The following is a 25,883-nucleotide window of genomic DNA, read 5'->3' as shown; positions in this document are numbered from 1 at the left end:
TAAAAATGATCTTTCTTATGATCCTTTCCTTATTTGTCCTAAACTTTTCTAAATGGAAGAGGTAGTTGAATGGATTATCCTTCATGTTTTGGAGTTGATTTTCGCACAGTGATGCTCTGGATTCTGTTCCTTACATGTTTCCTGTTATGGAGAATGCTGAGTGCCTTATTTTGATTGGAAAATTACAGATGACACAAAATAACAGTTAATTTTTGTAAAACAAGGATGAGGATTTAATTGTTAAATCCATCATTCTCATGATTCCCTAGTTCTTGATCTTAAATCCTGATGGAAGTAAGCAAGAAAATATTTAAAAATGAGACCCAAGAAAAAAGCCTGTATAATTTTTGTGTATTTCTGATTAGATTTGAGATTTGTACTTTTATCTTTTATTTCTTACTTGGCACTAAGGCAGCTAAAAACAAAAACAAAAACAAACAAAAAAAACCCCAGAAAACTAGTTGACAGCTTAAGATGTTTGATTTACTTTCTCTTAGTGCAGCAAGATGTTCTAAAATTACTTCATCTTAAAAGACTTACTGGGATCCCTGAATGGGAAACACTCCACCCTTGATATATTCTTTTTCTTCATGAAACAAAAAGAGCTCTGCGTTTTTGAAAGACAAAGTTTGGCAAACATGCTGATTATAATACTGTATTGGAAAACACTTACTTTGATTGACTAAAAACCAGATGCTGTTCATAGTAGTTAAAAGCCTGTAATAATGTGTTCAACTCTGGTGTTCAGCACACGTCTGTGAAGTTATAATAAAATCCTGCAATCTAGAGGTGGAGAGACCAAGCAAGGACACTTGAGAAATTCTTCCCTGTTTTCCCCCAGGACTCCCCAGAAACAGCAGTACCTGAAGCCTGACCTTATTGAGGGCAGAGATCTTGTTTCATTAGTTATTGTTTCTTCTTTGCCGGTATGCAAGCCTGGCACAGTATAGGTACCTGAAAAAAGGTTTGATGGATAGAAGGATGGGAAGTGTTTGGCCGGGCGCGGTGGCTCACGCCTGTAATCCCAGCACTTTGGGAGGCCGAGGCGGGCGGATCACGAGTCAGGAGATCGAGACGGTCCTGGCTAACACAGTGAAACCCCGTCTCTACTAAAAATACAAAAAATTAGCCAGGCATGGTGGCGGGCGCCTGTATTCCCAGCTACTCGAGGCTGAGACAGGAGAATGGCGTGGACCCGGGAGGCGGAGCTTGCAGTGAGCCGAGATCGTGCCACTGCACTCCAGCCTGGGAGACAGAGCAAGACTCCGTCTCAAAACAAAAACGAAAAAAAAAAAAAAGAAGGAAAAAAAAAACAAGGATGGGAAGTGTTTGATTAGTCAGACTGACAGATCAGGGTCAAAAGTCTCCAGGGGTACCAGTTACTGGCTAAAATCCTTAGATAAAGTATTTATACTCCTTAAACTTCAATTATTCGTTGTAAAATGGAAGATAATACTAAAACCTACTTCATTAGGGCACACAATAGTAAACACTGAGTTATTATTAGTTATTTTTAAATTAAGCACATTTCCTGACTCCCCATTCAGAACCTGACCACCTTATTCATGGACTTGCTGTGAACTTGCTGTTAATGAACTTGGTTAAACATGGTCAAGTGTATGTATGTATATATTATCAGTACTGGCCTTCTCTATCTAAGAGGAATAGCAAGAAATTTAGAGACATTATTTGGACATTGATTTCTACTAACTCCACTGAATTAGATTCAGCCTTCACTTTTTGGGAAATGCACGGACACTGGGAAAGATGAAATGAAGAAGTTTTCCAGCATGATGTTCTTGTCTTTGGAGCTTAGCCTTAGGTCTTAGAACAAAAACAAGTCGGTAGTTATTAGTTACTGTATCTCATTTTCCAAAACACACGTTTCTTTGTTACAGTCGTTTACACATATTTTTGCATGCCACATTTTTGCTTTTGAGATTTTGCTGAATCACTAAATGACCACCTTTCATGTTCCTAATGTATTAAAATTATCAGAGGATTCTTTGAGGATTAAATGTGTCAATAAGGGTATTATTCTGAGCAATGCGTAAAAGGTGAAGGCCAGCTGAAGAGGCCTTTTTGTTGTGAACAGAATAATATACTGGAATCTGAGGACTGCACTGTTATGAATGGATTATTTGGCTATGGAAAGAAGTTATTTTTAGGCACAGCATCCCTATAAGCCCTGAAGCTATGTGTTTTACAAACTAGAAATTATGCACTAAATAAAAATTACCAGATGTCAGTCTCTGTATGTGCCAAATGGCAAATGTGTAATGGTTCAGAGCCTGGAAGAAATGATGCTTATTTCTTTGCCATTCAAACTCAAAAGGGATAGCTGAGGTAGAGTGCTGTTGAAAAAATTGCAGTGTTTCCAGCTACCCAAAGATGTTACGAATTGTTATCTGAAAGGCTTTCATTCTTTCCCCTCATGGCTCTTTGTGTGTTTGTGGCATTACAAATGTAACCCATATATTTATTCTAATTTATTACATTCTTTCCTGAGGCTCCTCTTGTTCTTTTAAAGGGTCAGCAGATAACTTATAAAGAATCAACCTGGACACAGTATTCTAACAAAGGTCCAATACAGAGCTAAATAAATAATAGGAGTCATAGCCAGACACAGTGACTCACGCCTGTAATCCCAACATTTTGGGAGGCCAAGGCGGGTGGATTACCTGGTGGTGCATGCCTGTAGTCTCAGCTACTCAGGAGGCTGAGGCAGGAGAATCACTTGAACCCGGGACGCAGAGGTTACAGTGAACCGAGATTGCGCCACTGCACTCCAGCCTGGGCAACAGAGCGAGACCTCTATCTCAAAAATAAATAAATAAATACATTTAAAATATATATATATATATTTTATATATATTTCGTGACTTATATCTTGCACATACCAGCATACCTCATTAATTTTAATGTAACCATCCATTGGCTTCTCTTCTCTCCTTAGAAATTCGAGCTCAACTGGTAGAACAACAAAAATGCCTGGAGCAGCAAACGGAGATGCGAGTTCAGCTTCTCCAGGATCTGCAAGATTTCTTCCGAAAAAAAGCTGAAATTGAGACGGAATATTCCCGGAATCTAGAGAAGTTAGCAGAAAGGTTCATGGCAAAAACAAGAAGCACTAAGGATCATCAACAATACAAGTAAGAGATTTGAATCTAATTCACCTTTCCAAGGGTGATATCCATACTGCCTTTGCCACCTTTGTGGATTTTTTATTTTTCTGTTTTTGTCTGAGTAGTGGTTGTAGAGCATATTCTCATAAATAAAAGCAGCCCTCTACATTTGTAATTTATGGGCATCAGTTTATCATTTTAAACTAGTGTAATCTGTTGACAGTTTTGTCTTTCCAATACATATATATTTATGGATAGCTTTATATGCCAGAAGAGAAGGTATATGTTTGTAAAATTCTTGATTATAGACACCCGGGAGTTGATATCTGCTATAGGTAGGACAGATTTAAAATAGGTTTTTGTTCAAGCAAAGACCTCAAATTTTCTATAGTGAATTTATATGAAAGTAAGCAGTAAGAATTGCTTGAATTTTGTGCCCCCCTTCCTGCCCATCATGTTTATGGTCATTGTAATTGACACTGATTTAAAACAAAAGTTTTAAGGAAAATGCTATGAATGAGCATAAAGTAAGTTTAATTATGATTTATTTGCTTTAAAAAACACACATAAGATGTTCTGCTAATGAAAGTTACTGTATGACTTAAATCCTGGGGACAGGGCCAGGTGGGGTGGCTCATACCTGTAATCCCAGCACTTTGGGAGGCCAAGGCAGGTGGATCACCTGAGGTCAGGAGTTCAAGACCAGCCTGACCAATATGGTGAAACCCCGTCTCTACTAAAAATACAAAAATTAGCCGGGTGTGGTGGCATGCACCTGTAATGCCAGCCACTCGGGAGGCTGAGGCAGGAGAATAGCTTGAACCTGGGTGGCGGAGGTTGCAGTGAGCTGAGATTGCAACACTGCACTCCAGGCTGGGCAATAGAGTGAGAGTCCATCTCAAAAAAAAAAAAAAAAAAAAAGGTCTCAGGACAGAGAAAGACAAGTAAGCAGACAACTCCAGTGAAATATTCAAGTGCTCCAACAGGGGAAGGCGGGGGAGACCCTGGACAGACCCAACTGATATCTGTTCTGCATTGGAGGTGGGGAAGGGAAGGTCCTGAAAGAAGTGGCGTCTAAGCAAAGACCTGAAGGACTAGTTGGTCAATAAAGGAGAGAAGAGGAGGATATTCCAGGCAAGGGAAACATCATGGGCAAGGGGCCGGCAGGGAATGTACCACGCCTGGCTAAGGGATGTACAGCAGGTTTGCAGAACAGAAGTAGTCCAGTGGGAGTGAGTAGGGAGGCGATGAGCTGCATGGCTACAGGTGTGAATCAGAGGTCATGGGGACCTGGGGATCTTCCTGGCCAGTTGGGACCTTTTCCTGAGGGCATGAGAAGGAACACTGCAGGTAGAGAGAAGTTGACTTGTTTTGGAGATAGTAAAAAGACAGTGCAGGCTTTCATTTCTGTAAATACAGCAGGCCAGATCATCTGAAAAACATGTCTATCTGAAAACTCTCAGAAATGCTGGTTAACATATAATGGACATCCTTTTACATATAAATTTCTAGGGGCCAAAAAAAAAGAAGAGGGAACTAAAAACCTAAGTGGCAGTTGTATCCACCCTTTAATTTCACTTGGGGGAGAGAAGATAAGGTCTGTGCCAAGTAAAGACTTGGAACTGAGAGCTTCCTCCCCACCAACCCCATTGCATTGCATCCCAGAACCAGAAGAGCTACTATCTCAGTGAAATGGTTAAACAGAAAACCCTCTACCCACCTTCACAGGGCACAACAAGAAGACCTGGCTGCTCAGCCTGGGCTCCTGTTTGGAAGGGGCTGTGGAGAAGCATGCCTTTCTGTCACCATTGGCTTTGCAGTTCCATTCATTTCACACCTCTCCATGACCTTGGACCCTGCATAAAAAAATGGGATGGGAACTATCCCTGGGCTACTTGTGCAGAAGCAAACACAAAACTATTCTGGATAAGAAATACCTCTCTGTTCTCTTCCTTTCTCTTCTCTCCTCTCCTCTCTGTCTCTTCTCTTTTCTCTCTTCTCTTTTTTCTTCCTCTCCCTTTCACTCTCTCTCTCCTCTCTTCTCTTTTTTCTTCCTCTCCCTTTCTCTCTTCTCTCTCTTTCTCTCTCTCCCCCCCGACACACACAATCTCTCAACTTTAACCTTTACTGTTGGTCCAGCATAAAAATAAATCTTAATGATGATCCCCAGGGTGAACAAATGTTGTATGTATTTAACAGAGAGCGGGGCTGGGAAGCAGAGGCTGGAGCCAGTACTATATTCACATAGTAACTTAACTGTTGCTTTTAAAAAGCAGTTGTAATTAAGAAGACAGCCCATTCATCTATTCAGTAATTTTTTTTTTTTTGAGATGGAGTTTTGCTCTGTCACCCAGGCTGGAGTGCAGTGGTGCAATCTCGGCTCACTGCAACCTCCTCCTCCCGTGTTCAAGCAATTCTTCTGCCTCAGTCTCCCGAGTAGCAGGATTACAGGTGCCCACCACCACGCCTGGCTAATTTTTGTATTTTTACTAGAGACAGGGTTTTGCCATGCTGGCTAGGCTGGTCTTGAACTCCTGACCTCAAGTGATCCGCCTGCCTCAGCCTCCCAAAGTACAGGGATGACAGGTGTGAGCCACCGTGCACAGCCCATTCAGTAAATATTTTTTAGTATCTTCTGTGTTTTGCATTTGGTAATTGGTGGCTGTGAAGGGAAAATATGGATGGGTCCATGTACCTTATCTGGCCCCATGGTGGATGGACACGTTTTTGTTTCTCCTGGTTTATTTGATAGTTTTCTTTAAAAGGTAAGCAGTTTGAAATTTTCTTTAACTTGAGTAAGTTTATTATTGAATATGGGACTGAAGATAAGATGAATATGTCTCTGAAAAGGATAAAACAGGATTGGGAAAAAAGTCAGCCAGACTTGGGTTTGAATATTGGCTCCACTTTGTGACTTTGGTTAAGTTACTTAACCTCTCTGAGCCTTGGTGTCCTAACTTGTAAAATGAGGTTTTATGACCCTTAAGTGAGAAACGTGATAAAGTCTTTGATACGATTGATAACCAGCCCAGGATATGCACTTGATATTCCTTCTCCTTTTAACCAAACACATGTTATGTCTTTAGCATGATATCATTACCAATCATTTAAGCTATATTCTGGAGTCTGGTTCTTACTCAGTTTTGGGACACTTATTGTGTAGAACATTCTTTGGCCTAAAGATGCCACTGCATAGTGGAAAGACCAAGGCTTTGTTCAGCTTCCCTGGACTAAAAAAAGACTCTCTCAGACACTAGCTTTGGTCTTTATCAAATCAGTATGCCTTGCTAAGCTTCCATTCTTTCACTGATAGAAAAGATACAAAGGGTCGGGTGCGGTGGCTCACACCTGTAATCCCAGCACTTTGGGAGGCTGAGATGGGTGGATAACCTGAGGTCAGGAGTTCAAGACCAGCCTGACCAACATAGTGAAACCTGTCTCTACTAAAAATACAAAAATTAGCTGGGCATCGTGGCAGGCACCTGTAATCCCAGCTACTTGGGAGGCTGAGCCAGGAGAATCGCTTGAACCCCGGAGGAAAAGGTTGCAGTGAGTCAAGATCACGCCATTGCAGCCCAGCCTAGGCAACAAGAGCAAAACTCCATCTAAAAAAATAAAAATAAATAAAAAGAAGATACAAAGAATCTCTGCCTCAAATGGTAGTAATAAGGATTAAGTAGAGTTGATGTCTGTAAAATCTTTATACCAGCCCGTGGATAAAACAGCTGACTTTATATAGCACTTACCATGTATACAAGGCATTATTATAAGCATTTTAAAATATATGTTAACTCCAGTGATTCTCATGAACAATCTTATAAGCACTGTTATTTTACCCATTCTACAAAGTAACTGAGGCACAGAGCAGTTAAGATCATTTGCCCAAGATCTCATAGCTAGTAACGGGTAGTCCTGCATGTGAACCTAGACAGTGCAGCTCCAGAGGCCATGAGCTTGACATGGATATTACTTTTCACAGTAAGTGCTCATTAAATGATAGCTATTATTATTTTCAATATTACTACTACTGCTATTATTACTAAGGCAATAATAATTATTTATGCAATGAGTGAAATAACACTTATTTAATGTTTACTGTGGGGCAAGGCCCTGAGGATATGTTGAAGCATGAAATGTTCTGAAAGAATTTGTGGGTTACTTCAGCAAAGAAGATCTACATGAAGGTTAATAGAAATAAGGTAACATTTACCTTGTTATATAGGGCTGGGTAGATAGGAACTCTAAATAGAAAAGCTCCAATTACCTGTTATAGAACCACTGCTCTTTGCCTGATGGTGTTAAGAAAAAAGGGAGACCTCAGGGTAGAGGGTATAATTCTTCAGTGTGCCAATGGGGAGAATGGGAGGCTGCCCTCATGGGTGCCAAGTGCTAGGAGCCTAAATCAGGCCTTCTTTCCCTATGCCCATTCCTGCTTCCATTGTCTACTTTCATTTTCTTCTAGAGAGGGCATTGACTTAATGCAGTATTAAATCCTGAATCTGAGAGACGTAATGGCAGAGGCCCAACTTCATCATTTCTTTCCTAACTTAATTAATATTCAGAGTCATACATGATCATAAATAATAGGAGGATAACATGTCTGATTAAAGGGTGCTTTTGTTCCTGCATTAGCATAAGGATTCTCTGCTATTTTGCCATTTTACAGTTACTTTTTAAAGAAAAAACAAACAAAAAAATTTCTTTTCTTTGTTTTTGAGACAGAGTCTCGCCCTGTCGCCCAGGCTGGAGTGCAGTGGCACAATCTCGGCTCGCTGCAACCTCTACCTCCTAGGTTTGAGCAATTCTTGTGCCTCAGCCTCCCAAGTAGCTGAGATTACACGTGCCCATCACCATGCCCGGCTAATTTTTGTGTTTTTACTAGAGGCGGGGTTTCACCATGTTGCCCAGGCTGTCTCAAACTCCCAATCTCAGGCAATCCACCCGCCTCGGCCTCCCAAAATGTTAGGATTATAGGCGTGAGCCACCACGCCCAGCCGCAAAAATTTTTTAAAAAGTAATTTTTCTTAAGCTGTATCATCCCAGTTGCTCACTGTTTTTGTTGAGTTATTCTTTAAGATTTTTAAACAGTTTTCTTTTGCTGTTTATATTAACTTTTAGCTTTATTTTATAGAATAAAACAAGGAGCAGTTATGAGTCTGAAACAGTATAATGGGTTTCAACAGGACATGTGACAAGTCATAAGCCAGCAAACTTCATGGTTCTCTTCATGAGCCTTGAGACAATGCAATAAAGTTCTGATTCCCAGGAATAGTTTTTGGGAGACTGGAGGTTATGTATCAGGGGATTAATAAATAACCCTCAAATTTATGTTCCATGGAATGCATAACTAGCCAAATTTCTTTTCCAGCAACATACTGAACATTCAAAGCAGACTTTGTAAGCCGTGGCAAAACCACAGTCTGTCTGAGACAGTAGTCAGTAGATTTTTATGTAAACATAAATTGCTTTCTTCAATGGAGCGTTTAAAGCTGAGGGCCTGCCTAAGCACTGTGTATATTAGGGTCCCATGGTCCTTGTCAGGAATATGGATTTCACCAGTGTTCATGGTCCAAGTTTTTCCTTCCAAACCTGGACAATTGCTGGCTCTATGCCGTCCACAGGCTGGAAGCCTGTTCTGCTGGCTGATAAGTGTCCTCCTGGTCTAAGAAATGCTCAGAGCAGGATGCACAGCACAGTATCCATCTGTTGTGGTTCTTTAGTTTGCCTTGGTGACTTCACTCATCTGATTGGGGCAACTTTGAAATGGGTGGTAATTCTGTGTTTCTTCACTTCTTAGGAAAGACCAGAACCTGTTGTCTCCAGTGAACTGCTGGTATTTGCTCCTGAACCAAGTAAGGAGAGAAAGCAAAGACCATGCAACCTTGAGTGACATCTATCTGAACAATGTGATTATGCGGTTCATGCAGATAAGTGAGGATTCTACCAGGATGTTTAAAAAGGTACACTCCATAAATCCTGCCATAGTGTGCTTTCCAATAACTGCCTTGTCTATAACCAGAACTGAGAACGGTATCTGAAAAATTAGGTGAATGAATGAATCCTTTAGAGACACAGAATAAACGGTTAAAAATTAGATGAATGGATGTTTTAAAGACACGGAATAAAGAGTTAAAAATTAGGCCGGGCGTGGTAGCTCATGCCTGTAATCCCAGCACTTTGGGAGGCTGAGGCGGGAGGATCACGAGGCCAAGAGATCGAGACCATCCTGGCCAACATAGTGAAACCCTGTCTCTACTAAAAACACAGAAATTAGCTGGGCGTGGTGGCGCTTGCCTGTAGTCCCAGCTACTTGGGAGGCTGAGGCAGGAGAATCGCTTGAACCCAGGAGGCAGAGGTTGCAGTGAGCCAAGATCGTGCCACTGCACTCCAGCCTGGGCGACAGAGTGAGACTCCGACTCAAACAAACAAAAAAAAGAGTTAAAAATTAGATGAATTAATCTTTTAAAATACAGAATAAAAAAGTTAGGTATAAGGCATACTTATAGAGTTATAAGTCAGTGAATCTATGAGCTACACAATGTGAGCAAAAATTTTGACATAAGATGTTCCTGCAAATTGTACCTCTGCCCAGGAACGGACTACCTGTACTCATGAAAAATCAGACCAGAGGGTAAATGCCTTGAATTCTTTGTTTGGGGCTCACACATGATGAGAAACTTGTGAAGAACAAGATTATTACATGTGCTACTCTCTTGAGAAGATGTTAGCACAGTCTTTCTTAGTTCACCAGACCAGCAGCAGAGGCTGTGAGAGAGCGACATGAAGAAAATTTCACAGGGCACAGAAAATTCCATCCCTTACACACCAGCGAGCTTCCTCCTTCCCAAATCCATTAAAAAACAAGAACTGGGCTTTGAAGTTTTCTAATCGTTGTTACTAATCTCAGCCAACTCTCAGCAATTTTTTTGTTGTGTGGACATTTTTGCTGAGCACAAATAATAAAATGGGACCATTTCCTGTGCAGAGAATGCAGCTACTTGCCCAGTACCACTAGCGTTCATTTTTTATGCTTGTAAGATGAGAGTTTTCCCCCACTCTCTCAGCTTTGTATTAGGAATGTTGATGCCTGTACCTATACCTGTACCTCTATTCAGTGAGTAATTATTAGTTTCAGAAAGTAGGGGGGATAAAAACCTCTCTGTAGATTAATGACATATTTATGTTTCAAAGAGGCTCCTTAAAACAAAGACATAGTGTTAAGCAGGCCAGCTGGAAAATTTCTTAGTCATGTTTGATGTATCCACATTAGATTTGATTTCTGACCTAGAAAGGGAATTTAGCAAGCTCTAAGTCACCTTATGCTCCATTAAATAGAAAAACAAATTTCAAACAAAGGAGAAACTTTAAAAATTGAAACTAAGGAGCATACAGTTTAAGAAGAGATAAAGAAATATCCTATGCGTCTTAAATAGTAGAGTTTTAAAAAAATAATTTAGACAGAGCCGTGAAAGTGCAGTAATTTTCTTGTATATGAGCTCTTTATGCAGAGACCTCATTTGGTTCAGCAGGTTTTTCTGAGCATCTCCTATGGGCAGGAGACTACGATGACAGGTGCTGAAAAGGCTACAAAGATGAAGAAAATCTAGTCCTGGTGCTCAAGGAGGTCACAATTTATCCAAATTTGTATGGCACTATATAATGCTTCTTATTCAGACAGGGCCTCTAGGACCAGTACCTCTACTGAGTTCATTTATTTATCCATTCAACAAAGCATCTTTAAAATGCCTGGCTAGGGGAGCAGAGCTAAAAGACATGTCCCTGCCTGCAAGGAGCTCATTACAGTAATTAACAGTTACTACGCTAAATGGAACTGGAAGGCTGGAGATCTTAACTCTACCTAGGGGATGAGGAAATTGTTCACAGAAAGGGGAACACTTGAAGTGAGACTTGTAGGAGAAGGAGGCATTCATCTAACAGAAGGACAATGAGCTATTCCAGGAAAGGAGAGCATGAGCATGTTCAGGGAAAGGAAAGAGTTTGATATGATTGGACCAGGGATTGTATGGGAGTGGGTGATGGGATGTGAAGCTAGAAAGAATGGTCATGTAAGAAGGGACTTTGTATGTCTTGCTAAAATGTGAGGATGTGTATTTCGTAAGTCAAAGTCAAGGGCTTGATAAAGTTGATAGAAACCTAGGGCTAAGAGTCAAACAGATTTGGATTTAAATCCCAGCCCTTCTGCATACTTGCTTTGTGATCTTGGGAGATCATTCCAGAGATTCAAGAGCAGGCTCTCCATTCTTGAGGAAGCAAGAAAGGCAAAATTGGGCAGAAGGAGAGGCTGCATCTGTGAGTGCTCTGGGGCTGGCATGGCATTTGGAGTGATCTCATATCCAGGCAAGGAGACTTGGCCTTTGTTTTGGGGAGGGATTAAGTAATCTTGGAGTGAGGCAGCTCCCTTTGGTGGAGGGTAATTCCCAGAGAGGGATCAGCTCTGAGTTTCAACAGCTAGCAGCCAGTATTCCCAGTAGTTGGAGGAATGAGTTGCTGGCTCTTGAGGAATGGCCTGGAGAATGCACAGTAAATACACACACACACACACACACACACACACACACACACACACACACACACACACACACACACACACACACACACACACCTGCAGAGAGAGAGACAGAGAGACAGACAAAAACAGATATGTCTGCTTGCTTGCTACCAGGAGTTTTCTTATCCAGATTTTCTGGTTCTCAAAGAATTTCATCCTTGGAAACTGCCTATTTACAGTGGATTCCTGGTTACTTTGGCATTTAGTAGGGGGAATGCTCTATGCTTCCTGATCAGCTTTCTCATTCCTAACCATTGCTGACCACCTGGAAGGGTAACAAGTCATTACAATTACAGGTGTGAAGTTCTGCCTTCCTTGAGCAAACACAGCAGACTACAGACCTTACCTTCCCATCTGTGTTATTGCTGGAAGAGGAAAGAACAAGAGAGGCAAAGGACACAGGGAGAAATCAGAGTTTACAGAGGAGTAAGATCAACCCCTAGGACACATTTGTCATCTGAAAGAATAGGAAGCCAGAATCTATATCTACCAAGTCCAAAGAATTCCAGGTCCCTTTAGATTAGAAAGTCTTTCCTGCCTTTTTTTTTTTTGTACCCATTTATGCCTGAGGTTGCAATTTTTTTAATTTTTACAATTAGAACTTGGCAATTACCTTGACCAGCAAGATACAAATTACTCCCACATGCTTAGCATTCCAATAGTGGAACACTAGGCATAAATGGGTTTTAATCACCGATCTTCCTCTTTTCTAGCTCTTCTTCCATTGTTATGGTTCTAGGTCAGAAGCCTATTTTCTATCAAAATGGAAAGAAATTATTAGTGTGAATCTGAAGCAGTCTTTAGAACTGCTGTGGAGTCATTAGTGAGCATAATGCTTGTTTTCCTTGGGGAGAAGATTTTGAGACTTCCTCATGTTTCAATAATATCCCCATGTCTGTATGGAGATCCAAATAAATGCTGTGTGCCTGATAGTTTTGGCCTCTTAAACAGCCATATCTTATACAGTTTAGTCAATGACAAAAAATCATTTACCCAAATTATTCTGTCTGATAAGGAGTTTGGAGCAGGTAATTTCAGAAATTTTTTTCTGTCTAAATGGATATAATAATCAAGAAGACACTTGTAGAAATAATTCCATGCAGAGTTATAGGGAACAGCTTCAAGACTTAAATCTTAATTACATCAGAACCAGTTATAGACATAGTTGCCTAAACTCAAAAGTTTTCAACAGGTTAAAAAAAAAAAGTGAAGCATTTAAAAAATAACAATATTCAACGATTCAAATACTGATTATTTTAGATTTATGCCTTTAAAATTCTAAATGAAGCCTATTGGTCAAAATAATAGTGATTCAGCTTTTAGGTTCTGAAATCAGATATTCTGGGTATGAATCCTGGCTTTGCCACTGTTGGGAGCTGTGTGGACTTGGGAATATTTGTAAATAAGCCTCAGTTTCTGCAGCTATAAAGTGGATATAGTAATCTACTCCAGATAGTCGTTTAGAGGATTCATGAGTTATATATGGAAAACCACTTAGCCTAGTGTCTGGACTTAATAAGTCCTGGTAACTTTTATCTAATATCTTTATTACTATCTATATTATAAGCACTTATTCTATATACCTACAATAATTATGTAATGTGAGATTATACCAAATATTATACCAAATGTGTCCTCATTCTAAGGAGAGTATCATAATGATGTGAAAAACCCTTCCAGAGAATCAGTTTTATTTACTACTTATTATGAAGTTCCAAACAATATTTGTAAGCAAACAGTGATAAGTGCCCTCACAACAGCATTGTTTGTGGCTAAATGAAAAGTTTTGTCCTCACCTTTGAACATTTAGTGGGAAATCAGGGAGTATCCAAGTGAATGCACAAGCTGGCCGAGACTCCATGCCTCTCAAATCCCCCACAGCCATTTCACATGGAGAGCCTTACCTTTGAGGCTGAATTGATTTCTTCATTCAACAAAAGAGTTATTTAATTCCAGACCTTCTACTAGATGTAGACAATGTAAACACAGACAGGAGAGTACTCTGCTTTTAACCTCTTAAGTTCTGCTTAGCTATTTTAAGAGAAGGTCAGAATTTGGAGGCTCCTGCTACACAAGGGCTTGTTTCATTCTCAACCCTCACTTGTTTCCCAAAGAACCAGGGCTGATGTGCCTCTTGCCCTGTTCTCCAGCTCTGCCTTCTGCAGTCATGAGCTTTTGCTTCCTTCTTTCCATTACTCATGCTGAAACAGAGTACTCTGCATCTGGTTTGGTTCTGCAGCCAGAAAATGTGCAGTTCATATGCTACGCATAAAAATGTAATTAATGTCATCCGTCACAGTTGCAGGACAGGCTATCCAGCCAGCTTGTAATAATCACTTTATTTAAGCACCTAATCACAAGGTGTTATTTACCAATTTTAAGAACGTTAATAGAAGTATGTAGTTTGGAGGTATACCATCAAATGGTGGCATTTGAATATGTTAGGTTATCTCTGTGGGTTTTAAATTACCTTGAAGTCTGTCATTTCCCCAAAGATTGTTTTAAAATCATTAATATTTTTTATCCTTCCTTGGTTTACATAAATACATGTACAATATAATTCATCTTGTTTCTTCACCAATAATGATATCTATAAGCTGCCACTTACTGAGTTTTAGCTATGTGCCAAGCACTGTACTCTACATTTTCATCAATTAGCTCACATATCCTCACAGCTGCCCAGTGAACAGGTATTATATCCACACTTCAGGGATAAGGAAACAAAATGCTCAGGAGTATAAATTGCAGCATCAGGCTGACTAGCATGTATTCTTGTCTTTGCCCGTATGTCTTAGATAGTTCATAGCTCCTATGTACTCTGTTGGTATTTTTTGGTGGTAGAGATGTCACCCAATGCATAGGGTCAGAAACTTCTGAGAAATAGGACACTATGGTTCTTGTCCTAGTCATTCTTATGAAAAGACTGAAGAATGATATTCTGGGAAGAGGCACGACATTTGTCAATCATCCAAGTTATAGGGAGGGATTCAAAGCAGCAGAAACTGGCCCAAAGCCAGTGAGAATAACCCCTCTTTGGCATAAGTGCCATAGGTTGTCAGAGTCAGACTCACAGAAATTCAGTTGACTCACTTTAGGTATTGCTGATTGTGTGGCTTAATCTGAAAGAAAGGAGAGGTTACTAGTAAGATTCATACTTATTTTTTATTTTGATCAAAGACAGCCATATTCTATTTAAATACCCCAACATGAAAAAAAAGCAAAGATAGTTTATGGAGGAGAAAAGCTGTAGTTTCAAATACACCATTTAAAATAGGTTAATATTCAAACATGTTTTAGTAGAAGTTAATAAAAGATACCACTTGACTACAGATCTCTAAGGCTCTGACCTTGTTTTTTTTTAAAAAAAAAGGACCATAAGTTAAAAGCATCTGAAAACTACCAGTCTCTATATGTGAAAAAAGAACCTATTTCTCTTTGAATATAAAAATATATATAGATTGTAGAAATTTAGAAAACGCTATAAATATAAAAAGAAATAATAATTACCCATATTAACACTAACTACTTTAAAATTTTAGGCTCTATCTTTTCACTATTTATATGTGTATACATATACTTAAATATATATGTATATATTTTACAGAATTGAGATTTCATTCTATATGGCTTGGAAAGGTGCCTTTTTCATATAGAATATTATTAGCATTTCTCACATCTGTAAATAGGCTACCTCATGACTACATAGTACTTTACTATGTGCATGGCCATGTTAGTTTTCTATTGTTAGACATTTAAATCTATGATTTTTTTTCTTATGCTACATTTTTTGAAGTAGAATTATCAAGTCAGAGGGTGGCCTTTGAATTTTGTTAGAATTTCATGTCTTGAATTAAATTCTTACTGTTTTCTTTTCTGGAGTAATGATGGTCATGGTTGTCATGTACAAACAGGTCATATATTTGCTGAAAAATTAATTGACTTTTATTAGCAGTAAGCTAACACATATAATTTAGTATACTTATATAACAGTAGTAAATAATATAACAAGAAGAACTTTTCCAAAGCATTTTAGTGCAGTGTTGCAGAAGAATTAAATGGTATTCTGGTGGCCTCAAGGGGCAGCTTAATTATTGATAGGGCCTGGATAAATAAGAATAGTTCAAGCTAACACAGCTAGCTGGTTCTCTTGGGTTTTATCAACCCTATGACTAACTTTTTTTTTTTTTTAAGAAATAAGCCAAAACTAAACTATCATTTTTTGCAATGATGTAATTTTCTGAAATATTTTAGAAAATATTTTTAATTTGTATTTATAAATTGCTTATCAGGATGGCAAGCACATAATAAATGCTCTCTGAATAGCAATTATTGGTGCTGCTGTTCTTGGAGTTAATTGTTGCCTTTATTATTTAGTAACAACAGGATATGTGTGATTGGCCTGCCTTTAACTTTAGTATAACAAGAAGAAGTACTGAATTCTGAAGGCAACTATAACACAATGGTAAGTATTTGAGTATCTAAACACAGAAAAGGTACAATACAATTACAGTATGCAAGATAAAAAATGATACACCTGCATAGGGCAGCTCCATTCTAATCTTATGGGACCACCGTCATTGAGTATAATAACATGCTATACAGGTTTGTAGCCTAGGAGCAGTAGATTATACCATATAGAACAGGTATATAGTAGTCTATACCATCTGGATTTGTGTAAGTACACTCTATGGTGTTCACACAATGATGAAATCGCCTAATGATGCATTCCTTAGAATATGTCTCTGTGGTTAAGTAATGGCCTGCCTGTACTTGAACTCATAATTACATTGAGATAAGTGGTCAAGGAATACTTGAAAACTTATTTTTTAGCTAAAATTAAAATCTAGAAGGGTAAATTGTTTTAAATGGATATCTCTAAGTTACTTTTATTTTCTTCTGTTTGCTTATCTGTAGTTTCTGATTTTACACAATGAACATGTTGTATAATAAAACACACAATAAAACAGTTATTTTTTGTAAACTGAAATCTGAAGGAAAAGTTTGGTCCAGGTATACCAGTGTTTGTTTGCTGTAAAGGAGTGGGAAAACTCTATCCAGTAAATAATTCATCCCCAAATGCTGCTTATTAATGGAGAATCTGCCTGTTCTCCGGGTCCAATTGAAAATTTCACTTGGATTATGCACTCTTAAGATGGTTAAAATAGGAAGACATGAAATCAGAGGACTTCTGACTATGACAGCAGATTCCACATGGGCTCCAACCACCTTAATTCCCAAAGTATCTGTTAAATGACCAATCGAATACATAAATAGGAAAAACTAGAATAATTATTTCGACTTCAAGCAGAGCCTATCACTCTTTTGCCCAAATCTTCTAATGACTCTCACCACACTCAGAACAAAAGTCTACATCCCCACCTCCCTTCCCCAGCTTTATTCTTCTTTATAGCACTTATCCCTTTGTGACATACTATATATTTACTTAATTATTTGTTGACTTTCTGTCCCCTCAATTCCAGTGTAAGTTCCTACGGGAAGAGACCTTCATGTTGTTCACTGAAACAATGACTGGCACAGAGTAGGTGCTCAGTAAATATTTATTGAATGAATAAGTAATGAATAAAGATTTACTTCTGCATTAGAAACCAAAGATAGTGGCATTTACATAACAGAAGTTTCAAGGCATTTCAGCAAGACCCAGCATTAGTAAGGCTATGTTTAAGCAACACTATAATGTACATCCTACTTCCTGAGAGAAAGAAATCAGAGTGGGTCCTAGTAGTAACCTACCTTCACAGGTCAGCTAGGAGGACTGATGATGCTCATCACTGGAGCATCCTCTCTGTTCTATCACAGATTGGTAGCCCTGGGACCGTGGCATTAAAAAGCACCACACTTTGCTCTAAGCACCCATAGGCACCATGAAATTCACCGGAAGGTTCACATGGCACAGATTCCCACCTAACTCTCCCAACTGAAAATTGCTCTTAGGATTATTTATATTCTTTTTCATCATTCCTTGAGATATTTGGAAATCCAGTCTATAGAAAAGTTACTCAAGAACTGTCACTCAAAATCAAGCTCAGCCTCCCATTTGACTCTTAAGACAATACCAGGCAAGCATGAACTTCCTTAGAGAGATAATTATGCACATACTTGCAGGAATAAGTATGAATAAACAGAGAAGAATACATAGTTCCTCTAAATACATGCTATAGTTTATTCATTCATTCTTCAATAAGTACTTATTGAAGCTTTCTTTGTCTCAGGCATTTGTCAAGATGTTGGGGATACAGCAGTAACCAACACAGGCCTTCTCCCTGCCCCTTGGATCTTACAGTGGGAAAGTACAATTACAATCTTAATTACAGAACAGTATGTTAATTGTACAGTAAGGGGAGAAGCCCCTTACTTCTTATGACTTGGAGATGAGGAAAGCTGCAATTTGAATCAGTTATTAAGAGTTAGCTGGAAAATGGTGGTAAAGGAGCAGAAAACTCTTCCAGGAAGAAACAGCATGTGTGAAGAACCACATGCCATGAGAGATTTCATGGAGGAAAAAGGTGTTCTTTGTAGGTGACTCAAAGAATGGGAGAGGGCAGATGGCAAGAGAGATGATTGGAGAAATAAGGAGTTGAAATTAAAGGCCATATTGAGGAGTTCAAATTTATCCTAAGAGCAATGGAAAGCCATTCACAGGTTTAAACACGATAGTGATGTGATCCATTTTCAGTGTGCCTGGAGTGTGGAGAGTGGATTGAAAGATAATAAGACAGAAAGTCTCAGTTTGCAGCTCTTGGAACTAATCCAGATGAGAGATGAGGATGCTCTTCCTTGGTTGTGGCAGTAGAAACAGAGGAGCAGGTGGATTTGAGTGGTGTGTTGGCGATAGAATATGTAGGCCTGGGTAATTGATTGGCTGGGTGGGAGAGAAGAGAAATGTAGAGGGAGCAGTCAGAGGTGACACCCAGGCTTGGGCAGTTGTCAGGGTGATAGGCGTCATGTGAGAGGAGAAGGCTGAGGACACAGAGGCTGTGATGGGAAAGGGATTATGGAAAACACGGTGTTTACTTTTGGGTGTGCCTATGGATAACTGGGTAGAGAAGCCCCATAAGCAGACCAAGAACTTCAGGAGAGAGATCAAGACTAGAGAGTTGGGAATCTTCCACCTTTGGCAGGTCATTAAAATCTTGGGAGTAGCTGAGATAAACCAGGGAGAACATATAGGGTGAGGAGGGAAGAGTAAGAAAAACTCGCAGCAAAACTAGGAATTAAAGGATGAGAAGAACTGTATCCTATAAAATGACTGAGAAGGATCAGCCAGAGAGGTGAGAAGAAACGCAGGTCAGTGAGGTGTCCGGAAAGCTAAGTGAAGAAAATGCTGCCAGGAGGGAGTGGTCAATATGCAAAGGTCCATGATGTCCACTGAACTGAGCGGCAAAGGGTCATTGGTTATCTCTGTAAGAGCAGTCTGGGCAGAATGGCAGATGTTGAGCGAGCAAGTTAGGACAGCAAATGTGGACAGTATTGTCTAGAAATTTGCCTGCGAAGAGGAGGAAAGATAAGGGAAGTATTTGAAGAAGAACATTGGTCAAGAAAGGTAGGGGTGTGTGTGTGTGTGTGTGTGTGTGTGTATGTGTGTGTGTGTAAAAAAAAACAAAAAAACAGGATGTTTGGACAAACTAGTTTAAAATGTGGAGGAGGGCCAGGCCTGGTGGCTCATGCCTGTAATCCCAGTGCTTTGGGAGGCTGAAGCGGGAGGATCACTTGAAACCAGGAGTTCAAGACCAGCGTGGGCAACATAGCAAGACATGATTTCTGAAGAAAAAATATTTAAAAGTTAGCCAGCCATGACGATGTGCACCTCTACTCCCAACTACTTAGGAGCCTGAAGCGGGAGGATTGCTTGAGCCCAGGCATTTAAGGCTACAGTAAGCAATGAATACACCACTGCAGTCTGGCCTGGGCATCAGAGTGACACCCTTTCTAAAAAAATCCAAAAATAATATGTTGAGGAAAAGGAGCCACAAAAAGGGAAGCTTGACATGTTAGGAGAGAACAGGTGTAATTGATTGATCCAAGACTCTGCCAAGGGGGCAGGTAATGGGACCCAAAGGACAGGCAGAGGGATTAGCCTCTGGCAAAAGACTGTATTTGGAGATGAAAGAAGAGTTGCTATGGATGCGGGATTCTCTATTCCTGTTTCTTTGTGAAGTTAGAAGTGATAACATCTCATAAGCAAGAGGAGAAGAAAGAATGGTCTACTGGGAAAATAAGGTTTGAGAAAAAGTAGAAAAGATTTCAACCAACCCTTGGAGGGACCGAGAATTAAAAATAAAAGAAATATGATATGAAAAAGAATCCCCACTTGAGAAAATATCACAATATGAAAATAAAATATGAGTTTTCAAACAAACTTGCTGAAAAGACACACATACACACACAAACACGTAGTACTTTCGAGCCTCAAGCTTGCATGACTTCTACCCAGCATTCCATAAAATCATCCTCTTTTCAAAAAGAACACAGATTAGGTCTTATATATAATATTAAATGTCAGAAAACAATGGAGCAAAACCTGCAAGGACAATTGAAGGAAAGTTACAACTCCAAAATTCTAGATACAACCAAGTTGTTATTCATTTTAAAAAGAAACTGAAGAGCAATCTTAAATATGTAGTGTACTTTCCTGAATACACACTTAGTTTGGGTAGATTGTGTGCAAAGTTAGCATTTTCCTTTTATCAACTCCCTGAAGTATTTCTTGCCCACAGTGACTTTGGGCTTGGCCATATGACTTGCTTTGGTCAATGGGACAATGGTAAATGTGAAGCAAGCAGATACCTGAAAAGTGCTTCCACATTGTGGCCTGCCCTCTTTTGATGTTTTTGGACATGTAACAAGTTATCAAGTCCTAGCCAGCTTGCTAGATGAGGCACAAGACTACATGGAAGGCAACTGAAGCCTCCTAAGTGACAGCCAGCCAAATATTACACATATATTGAGGACATCTTAGATCATCCAATTGCCAGCTGACCCCAGCTGATTGCAAATGCAAGAAAGAACACAGCCAAGCCAGTTCACAGCAGAAGAACCTCCCAGCTGGCCCACAGAAAACTGAGCTAAGTAAAGTGTTGCTTAAAGCCACTAAATTTGGATGTTTTGTTCCACAGCAAAAGTTAAATGATACACTAGGTAAAGACCTGTGCCCTCCCCAAAAGGTAGATGAAATCAAAAGATAAAAATAGGTTTTGGGTAAATTGACTAAGTATACTCCACCATGCCTTTCCCACTGAAGGCATTTTTAAAAACACTGAATACCTGCAGCAGTTTAAAAACTGAAAATTAAAAAGTAGCAGGTAGTTTGGGGAAGAAGACCAGATTTTTAAAATTCCATCAAATTGGCATTATGTTTTCCACTTCTTTTCCTTCAGTATCCTCCAGCCTAAATGCAAGGCAGCTAGAAACCTGGAAGTAGACATTGGACTTACATAAACATAGAGGGCTGTAGGAGAAGCTGTTAGCTGTGACACAAAAAGCAGAAAAGGGAAAATAAAGATGATCCCAAATTTTTCATTTTTCTCACTACTTCCTCATGCCCCAGTCACCAGACAATCCCAAAATGGCAACAGCAGCAGTGACACCAACAGAGGCCTACAACTACCTACAACTCTGAAATAGAGAAACTTTCCTCCCTGATCAGAGGAGCTGTGATCCAAGAGGGTGGGGCAACAATGTGTTGTTTTATTTTCTGTCTGTCCTGCTGCCACTTGGCCTCAGATGTGGACACAGTCATAAGGAGTGTTTAGTAGATTAGAATAACTAAAGCCCCAACTTTCCAGTTAGAGCAATGAAAAGGGGAGCCCTAGGAACCAAAAAGTACTGGGGAGATTTCAAAAGGGGTAGAGATTGAGAAAGCAACACCATAAAGTTCTTTATGAACTGCTGAATCCCTAAGCTACACATGAATGGGACTAATCCTAGAGAGAAACCTACCAAAGACTTTGAGAATTGAACTATAGAATAGGAGCATTGTGTGAGTTCCAGAGAGGCCACTTTGTGGTGCATCTGCAGGACAGGTACAGATAGCACTACAAAGGTGTTGGAAACAATTAACAATAGGATACTGGTCAGAATTTGTATTCTGAATCCAACCAGATTGATTTCCTGATAGAATAAAATTATCAGAATTCTGTATATGGTTTAAACAAGACTAGGAGTTTCATAATATTCAGAATATCCAGAACACAATCCAAAATTACTCAGCATACAAAGAACCAGGTAAACTTCAACTTCCATGAGTAAAACAATTGATAAACATCAAATTCTGAGATGACACACATGTTTGAATTATCTAACAAAGATCTTGGGGGGGTGTGTGTGTATGTGAGTGAGAGAGAGAGAGAGAAAGAGAAAGAAAGAAAGGGAGGGAGGGAGGAAGGGAGGGTGGGAGGGAGGGAGAAAGGAAGGGTCTCACTCTGTTGCCCAGGCTGGAGTGCAGTGGCTCAATCATGGCTCACTGTAGCCTTGACCTCTCCAGGCTCAGGTGATCCTCCCACCTCAGCCTCCCAAGTAGCTGGGACTACAGGTGTACACCACCATGCCCAGCTAATTTTTGTTATTTTTTTGGAGATGGGGTTTCACCATGTTGCCCAGGCTGGTCTTGAACTCCTAGGCTCAAGTGATCTGCCCACTTTGGCCTCCTGAAGTGCTGGGATTACAGGCTTGAGCCATTGTGTCTGGCCACAAAGACTTTTAATAAAGCAACCACGATAAAAATGTTCCAAGAAGTAAGGGCGAATACTCTTGAAATGAATGGAAAGCCAGGAAGTTTCAGGAAAAAAAAAAAAAAGGTATAAATGGAAATTTGAGAACTGAAAAATGCTATAACTAAAACAACAACAAAAAAATTCATTAGATAGACTCAATATCAGAATGGAGCTAACAGAGGGAAGAATCAGTGTATATGAAGGTAGTTTAACAGATATTACCTGGTCTGAACAACAGAGAGAAAAAATATTTTTTAAAAAATGAACAGAGCCTCAGGGACTTTGGGAATGATACCCAAATGTCTAACATTTGTGTCATCAGAGGTCCTGAAGGAGAGGAGAAAAAGTGTGGGGCATAAAGTTAAAACTAGTTGAAAAATAATTGCAAGAAAATTTCCCAAATTTGGCAAATGACATAAACCTACACATTCAAGAAGCTCAGCAAAACCAAACTAGATGAACCCAAAGGAGTCCATACCTACACACATCATAATAAAATTGAAAACTAAAGACAAAGAAAAAAATATTGAAAGCAGCCAGTGAAAAATGATATATTATTTTGTGGGGAACATTAATTCAAATGGCTGTGAGACTCTCAACCCTCTAAATGCTAGCAGCACCTCACAGGTTGTGACAACCAAAAATGTCTTCAGACAAGCCAAGTGTCATCTGGGGACAAAATTGTCCCTAGCTGAGAAACATTAATGTAAGTCAATTGAGTCTTCCATCCTAGTTTTTTTAAAAGAAATATTCCAGTTTGGCTTGTTTTCCCATCTTAGGGTTTGCAAGTCCAAATTCAATAAACAAACATGGGGTAGGTCAGAAGGCACCCAGTCCCTCATGTCCCATGAAAAAGGAATTTAAAAATATTGTTCAGTACCAGGTTTATTCCATTTCAGTTATTTATAAAAGATGAGCACTTAATAAAGTTCATATTCTTTTTTTGTTTTTGTGTTTGTTTTTGTTTTTCACTTGAGACAGAGTCTCACTCTGTCACCAGGCTGGAGTGCAGTGGCATGGTCTCAGCTCACTGCAACTTCCACCTTCCAAGTTGAAGTGATTCTCCTGCCTCAGCCTCCTGAGTGACTGGGACTACAGGCGCCTGCCACCACACCCAGCTAATTTTTTTGTATTTTTAGTAGAGACAGGGTTTCACCATGTTGGCCAAGATGGTCTTGATCTCCTGACCTCGTGATCCGCCCACCTCGGCCTCCCAAAGTGCTGGGAATACAGGCGTGAGCCACCGCGCTCGGCCCAATAAAGTTCATTTTCAAAGAGGCATAGACACATCGAATCCTTACCCATTCTTCTCATCTGAGAAAGAAGATGCTGCTTTAAGAAAGACACTGATGAGGAGAGAACATTCCTACCATATGTTGAGGTGTCTGCAGTTGAGTCAACAAATTCTAAAGCAACCTAAGAACAGTATTCTGGTTGCTAGCCAACTTTCTTACCAGTTGAAGACTATGTTTCATACCACATGATAGGGATTCTAAAAGATTTTTCAGCAGCTGTAAGAAATGCCATATTGGGGGAGATTTTACATATAGCAAATATTTGAATTAGGAAACACTTGTGATACCTTGGAATATATCAACCTAAAAATATGCATTTGCAGAAGAGATACCGAATATGGCTGTCAGATTTATTTCAGTACCTCTTAAAACTCAGAAGAGAAAAAATATTATTGTGAGTGAAGCAGTTAAATAGGAACAAGAAAATTTGCCAACTAAATACTTTGTATAATTCTCCTAGAAGCCTATAAAAAAGGAAAGATCTTGACAGTGGATGTATGAACTATTTAGATTGAGAAAAAATAATTTTCAATAATTAGTAGTAAATAAACACAAGCACTACTTTTTAAACGTTAAGTGTTTCAAATGAACACATAGAACCATAATTGGCTAATGTGCTGGCTTGAATAAACATGTCCATGAAAGTTTTATCTTAGCTGGGCACATTGGTTCACATCTGTAATCCCTGCACTTTGGGAAGCCAAGGTGGGAGGATTGCTTGAGGCCAGGAGTTCACACCAGCCTGGGCAACATAGCAAGACCCCCATTTTACAAAAATAAAAATAAAAAAATAGCTGGGCATGGTGGTGTACATCTGTAGTCCCACCTACTTGGGAGGCAGAGGCAGGAGGCTTATTTGAGCCCAAGAATTCAAGGCTGCAGTGAGCTATGATTGCACCACTGCACTGCAGCCTAGGAGACAGAGTAAGACCCTGTCTCTTAAAAAAAAATAAAAATAAAAAAAAGTTTTAACTCTTTAGCTCTAAAGATGGAGATTGCACAGATCTACTATTATAATCAGCTTTTATTATTTAACAAGATCTAATCACTGTACCGAAGAAGTCATGACAAATCCGTAGTAACTTATACTTCTCTTCCCTTTTTATTTTTTCTGAAACCTAACTTTACTGAAATCAGCTTTTTCCCAAAACAGAATAGGCATCATATTTCTTTATTTATTCAACAAACCTCTATTGATAACCTTTATGTGATAGGCACAGTGGCGGCTACTATGGTCACAAAAGTGAGTAAGACACAAATCTTCAACTGGTACCCCCATAGAAACTTAGACTCTAGTAAGGAAAGGAACTATAGACATAAAAATTACATTACGAATTGATAACTGCTCTTAGATAGATAGGACCTAAGACCATGAGAGCACAAAGGATTGAGTAAAGCATTCTGGCTGGAAGAAAGGCCTCACAGAGAGAGTGACATTTAATCAAGCTCTTAAACTTAGTGAGATTTTACAAAGGAACTGGGGGAAGTACATTCTTCTATACTGGCAGACCAGCAAGGACAAGGCTCTGAATTTCTGATCCAGCCTAGCACATATCTAGGAAATGAAGCTAGAGAAAGATAAGGGTAGATAAGACTCCTGGTGGCCCCTTAACAGCAATGAGTTTTAAAGATGAATTAGGCCACTTCTGTGCCTAGAGCAAATGCTCACATCTCTTACCCAGATGGCTGGTGTTAGGAGTGTAGCCTATGGCGTGATGAAGGATAAACAGTGAGTAACAGCTGTCTGAGGTCTGGAGAGGCAGGCTGTGGAGGGCACAAGAATTTGAATCTCAGTTTGAGGAATTGGTATGTTGTTATCTAAGCAATTAAGGATGCTAAGAGAGTTTTAAAGCAGTTATATGACTTAATCAGCTTTGTGAAGCATTTGAAAGCATTGGAATGGGAAGAAACTTGTCTTGGGGAACCTGATGAGGAAGCTGTTGCATTAGTAATCTGGGTGATAATTTTTATCCTATCATGTGAGTTGTGGCCAGAGCATAACTCTATACTTACAATGACATTGCCTTCAAAAAGTTCTTATTATTGTCAACCACCAGTGTGTCCTGGGGAGGAAAAAAGAATTATCATTGGTGCAGATTAATAATGAGTTGAATGGATTTTTGCTGTTGACTTTTAAGAGCCCTGTTAGTAATTTAAATCCAGA

General features: G+C 39.5%; 1 protein-coding gene across 3 annotated transcripts in view; it reads left to right on the top strand.

Annotated features, from left to right (window-relative positions):
* Positions 1-25,883, top strand: part of SRGAP1 (SLIT-ROBO Rho GTPase activating protein 1) — a 322,245-nt gene that overhangs the window by 140,943 nt on the left and 155,419 nt on the right. For all 3 annotated transcript variants that reach the window (XM_063593373.1, XM_008978446.5, XM_003824809.5), the window contains exons 2-3: positions 2,957-3,152; positions 8,923-9,085. In XM_063593373.1, the coding sequence (XP_063449443.1) occupies positions 2,957-3,152; positions 8,923-9,085 (359 nt within the window). The remainder of the gene's footprint in view (positions 1-2,956; positions 3,153-8,922; positions 9,086-25,883) is intronic.

Source organism: Pan paniscus, chromosome 10, assembly GCF_029289425.2.
Source record: "Pan paniscus chromosome 10, NHGRI_mPanPan1-v2.0_pri, whole genome shotgun sequence".
In the NCBI taxonomy this organism is placed as follows: Eukaryota; Metazoa; Chordata; class Mammalia; order Primates; family Hominidae; genus Pan; species Pan paniscus.
The sequence above is the reverse complement of the archived record's forward strand: the minus strand, read 5'-3'. Positions and strand labels throughout refer to the sequence as shown.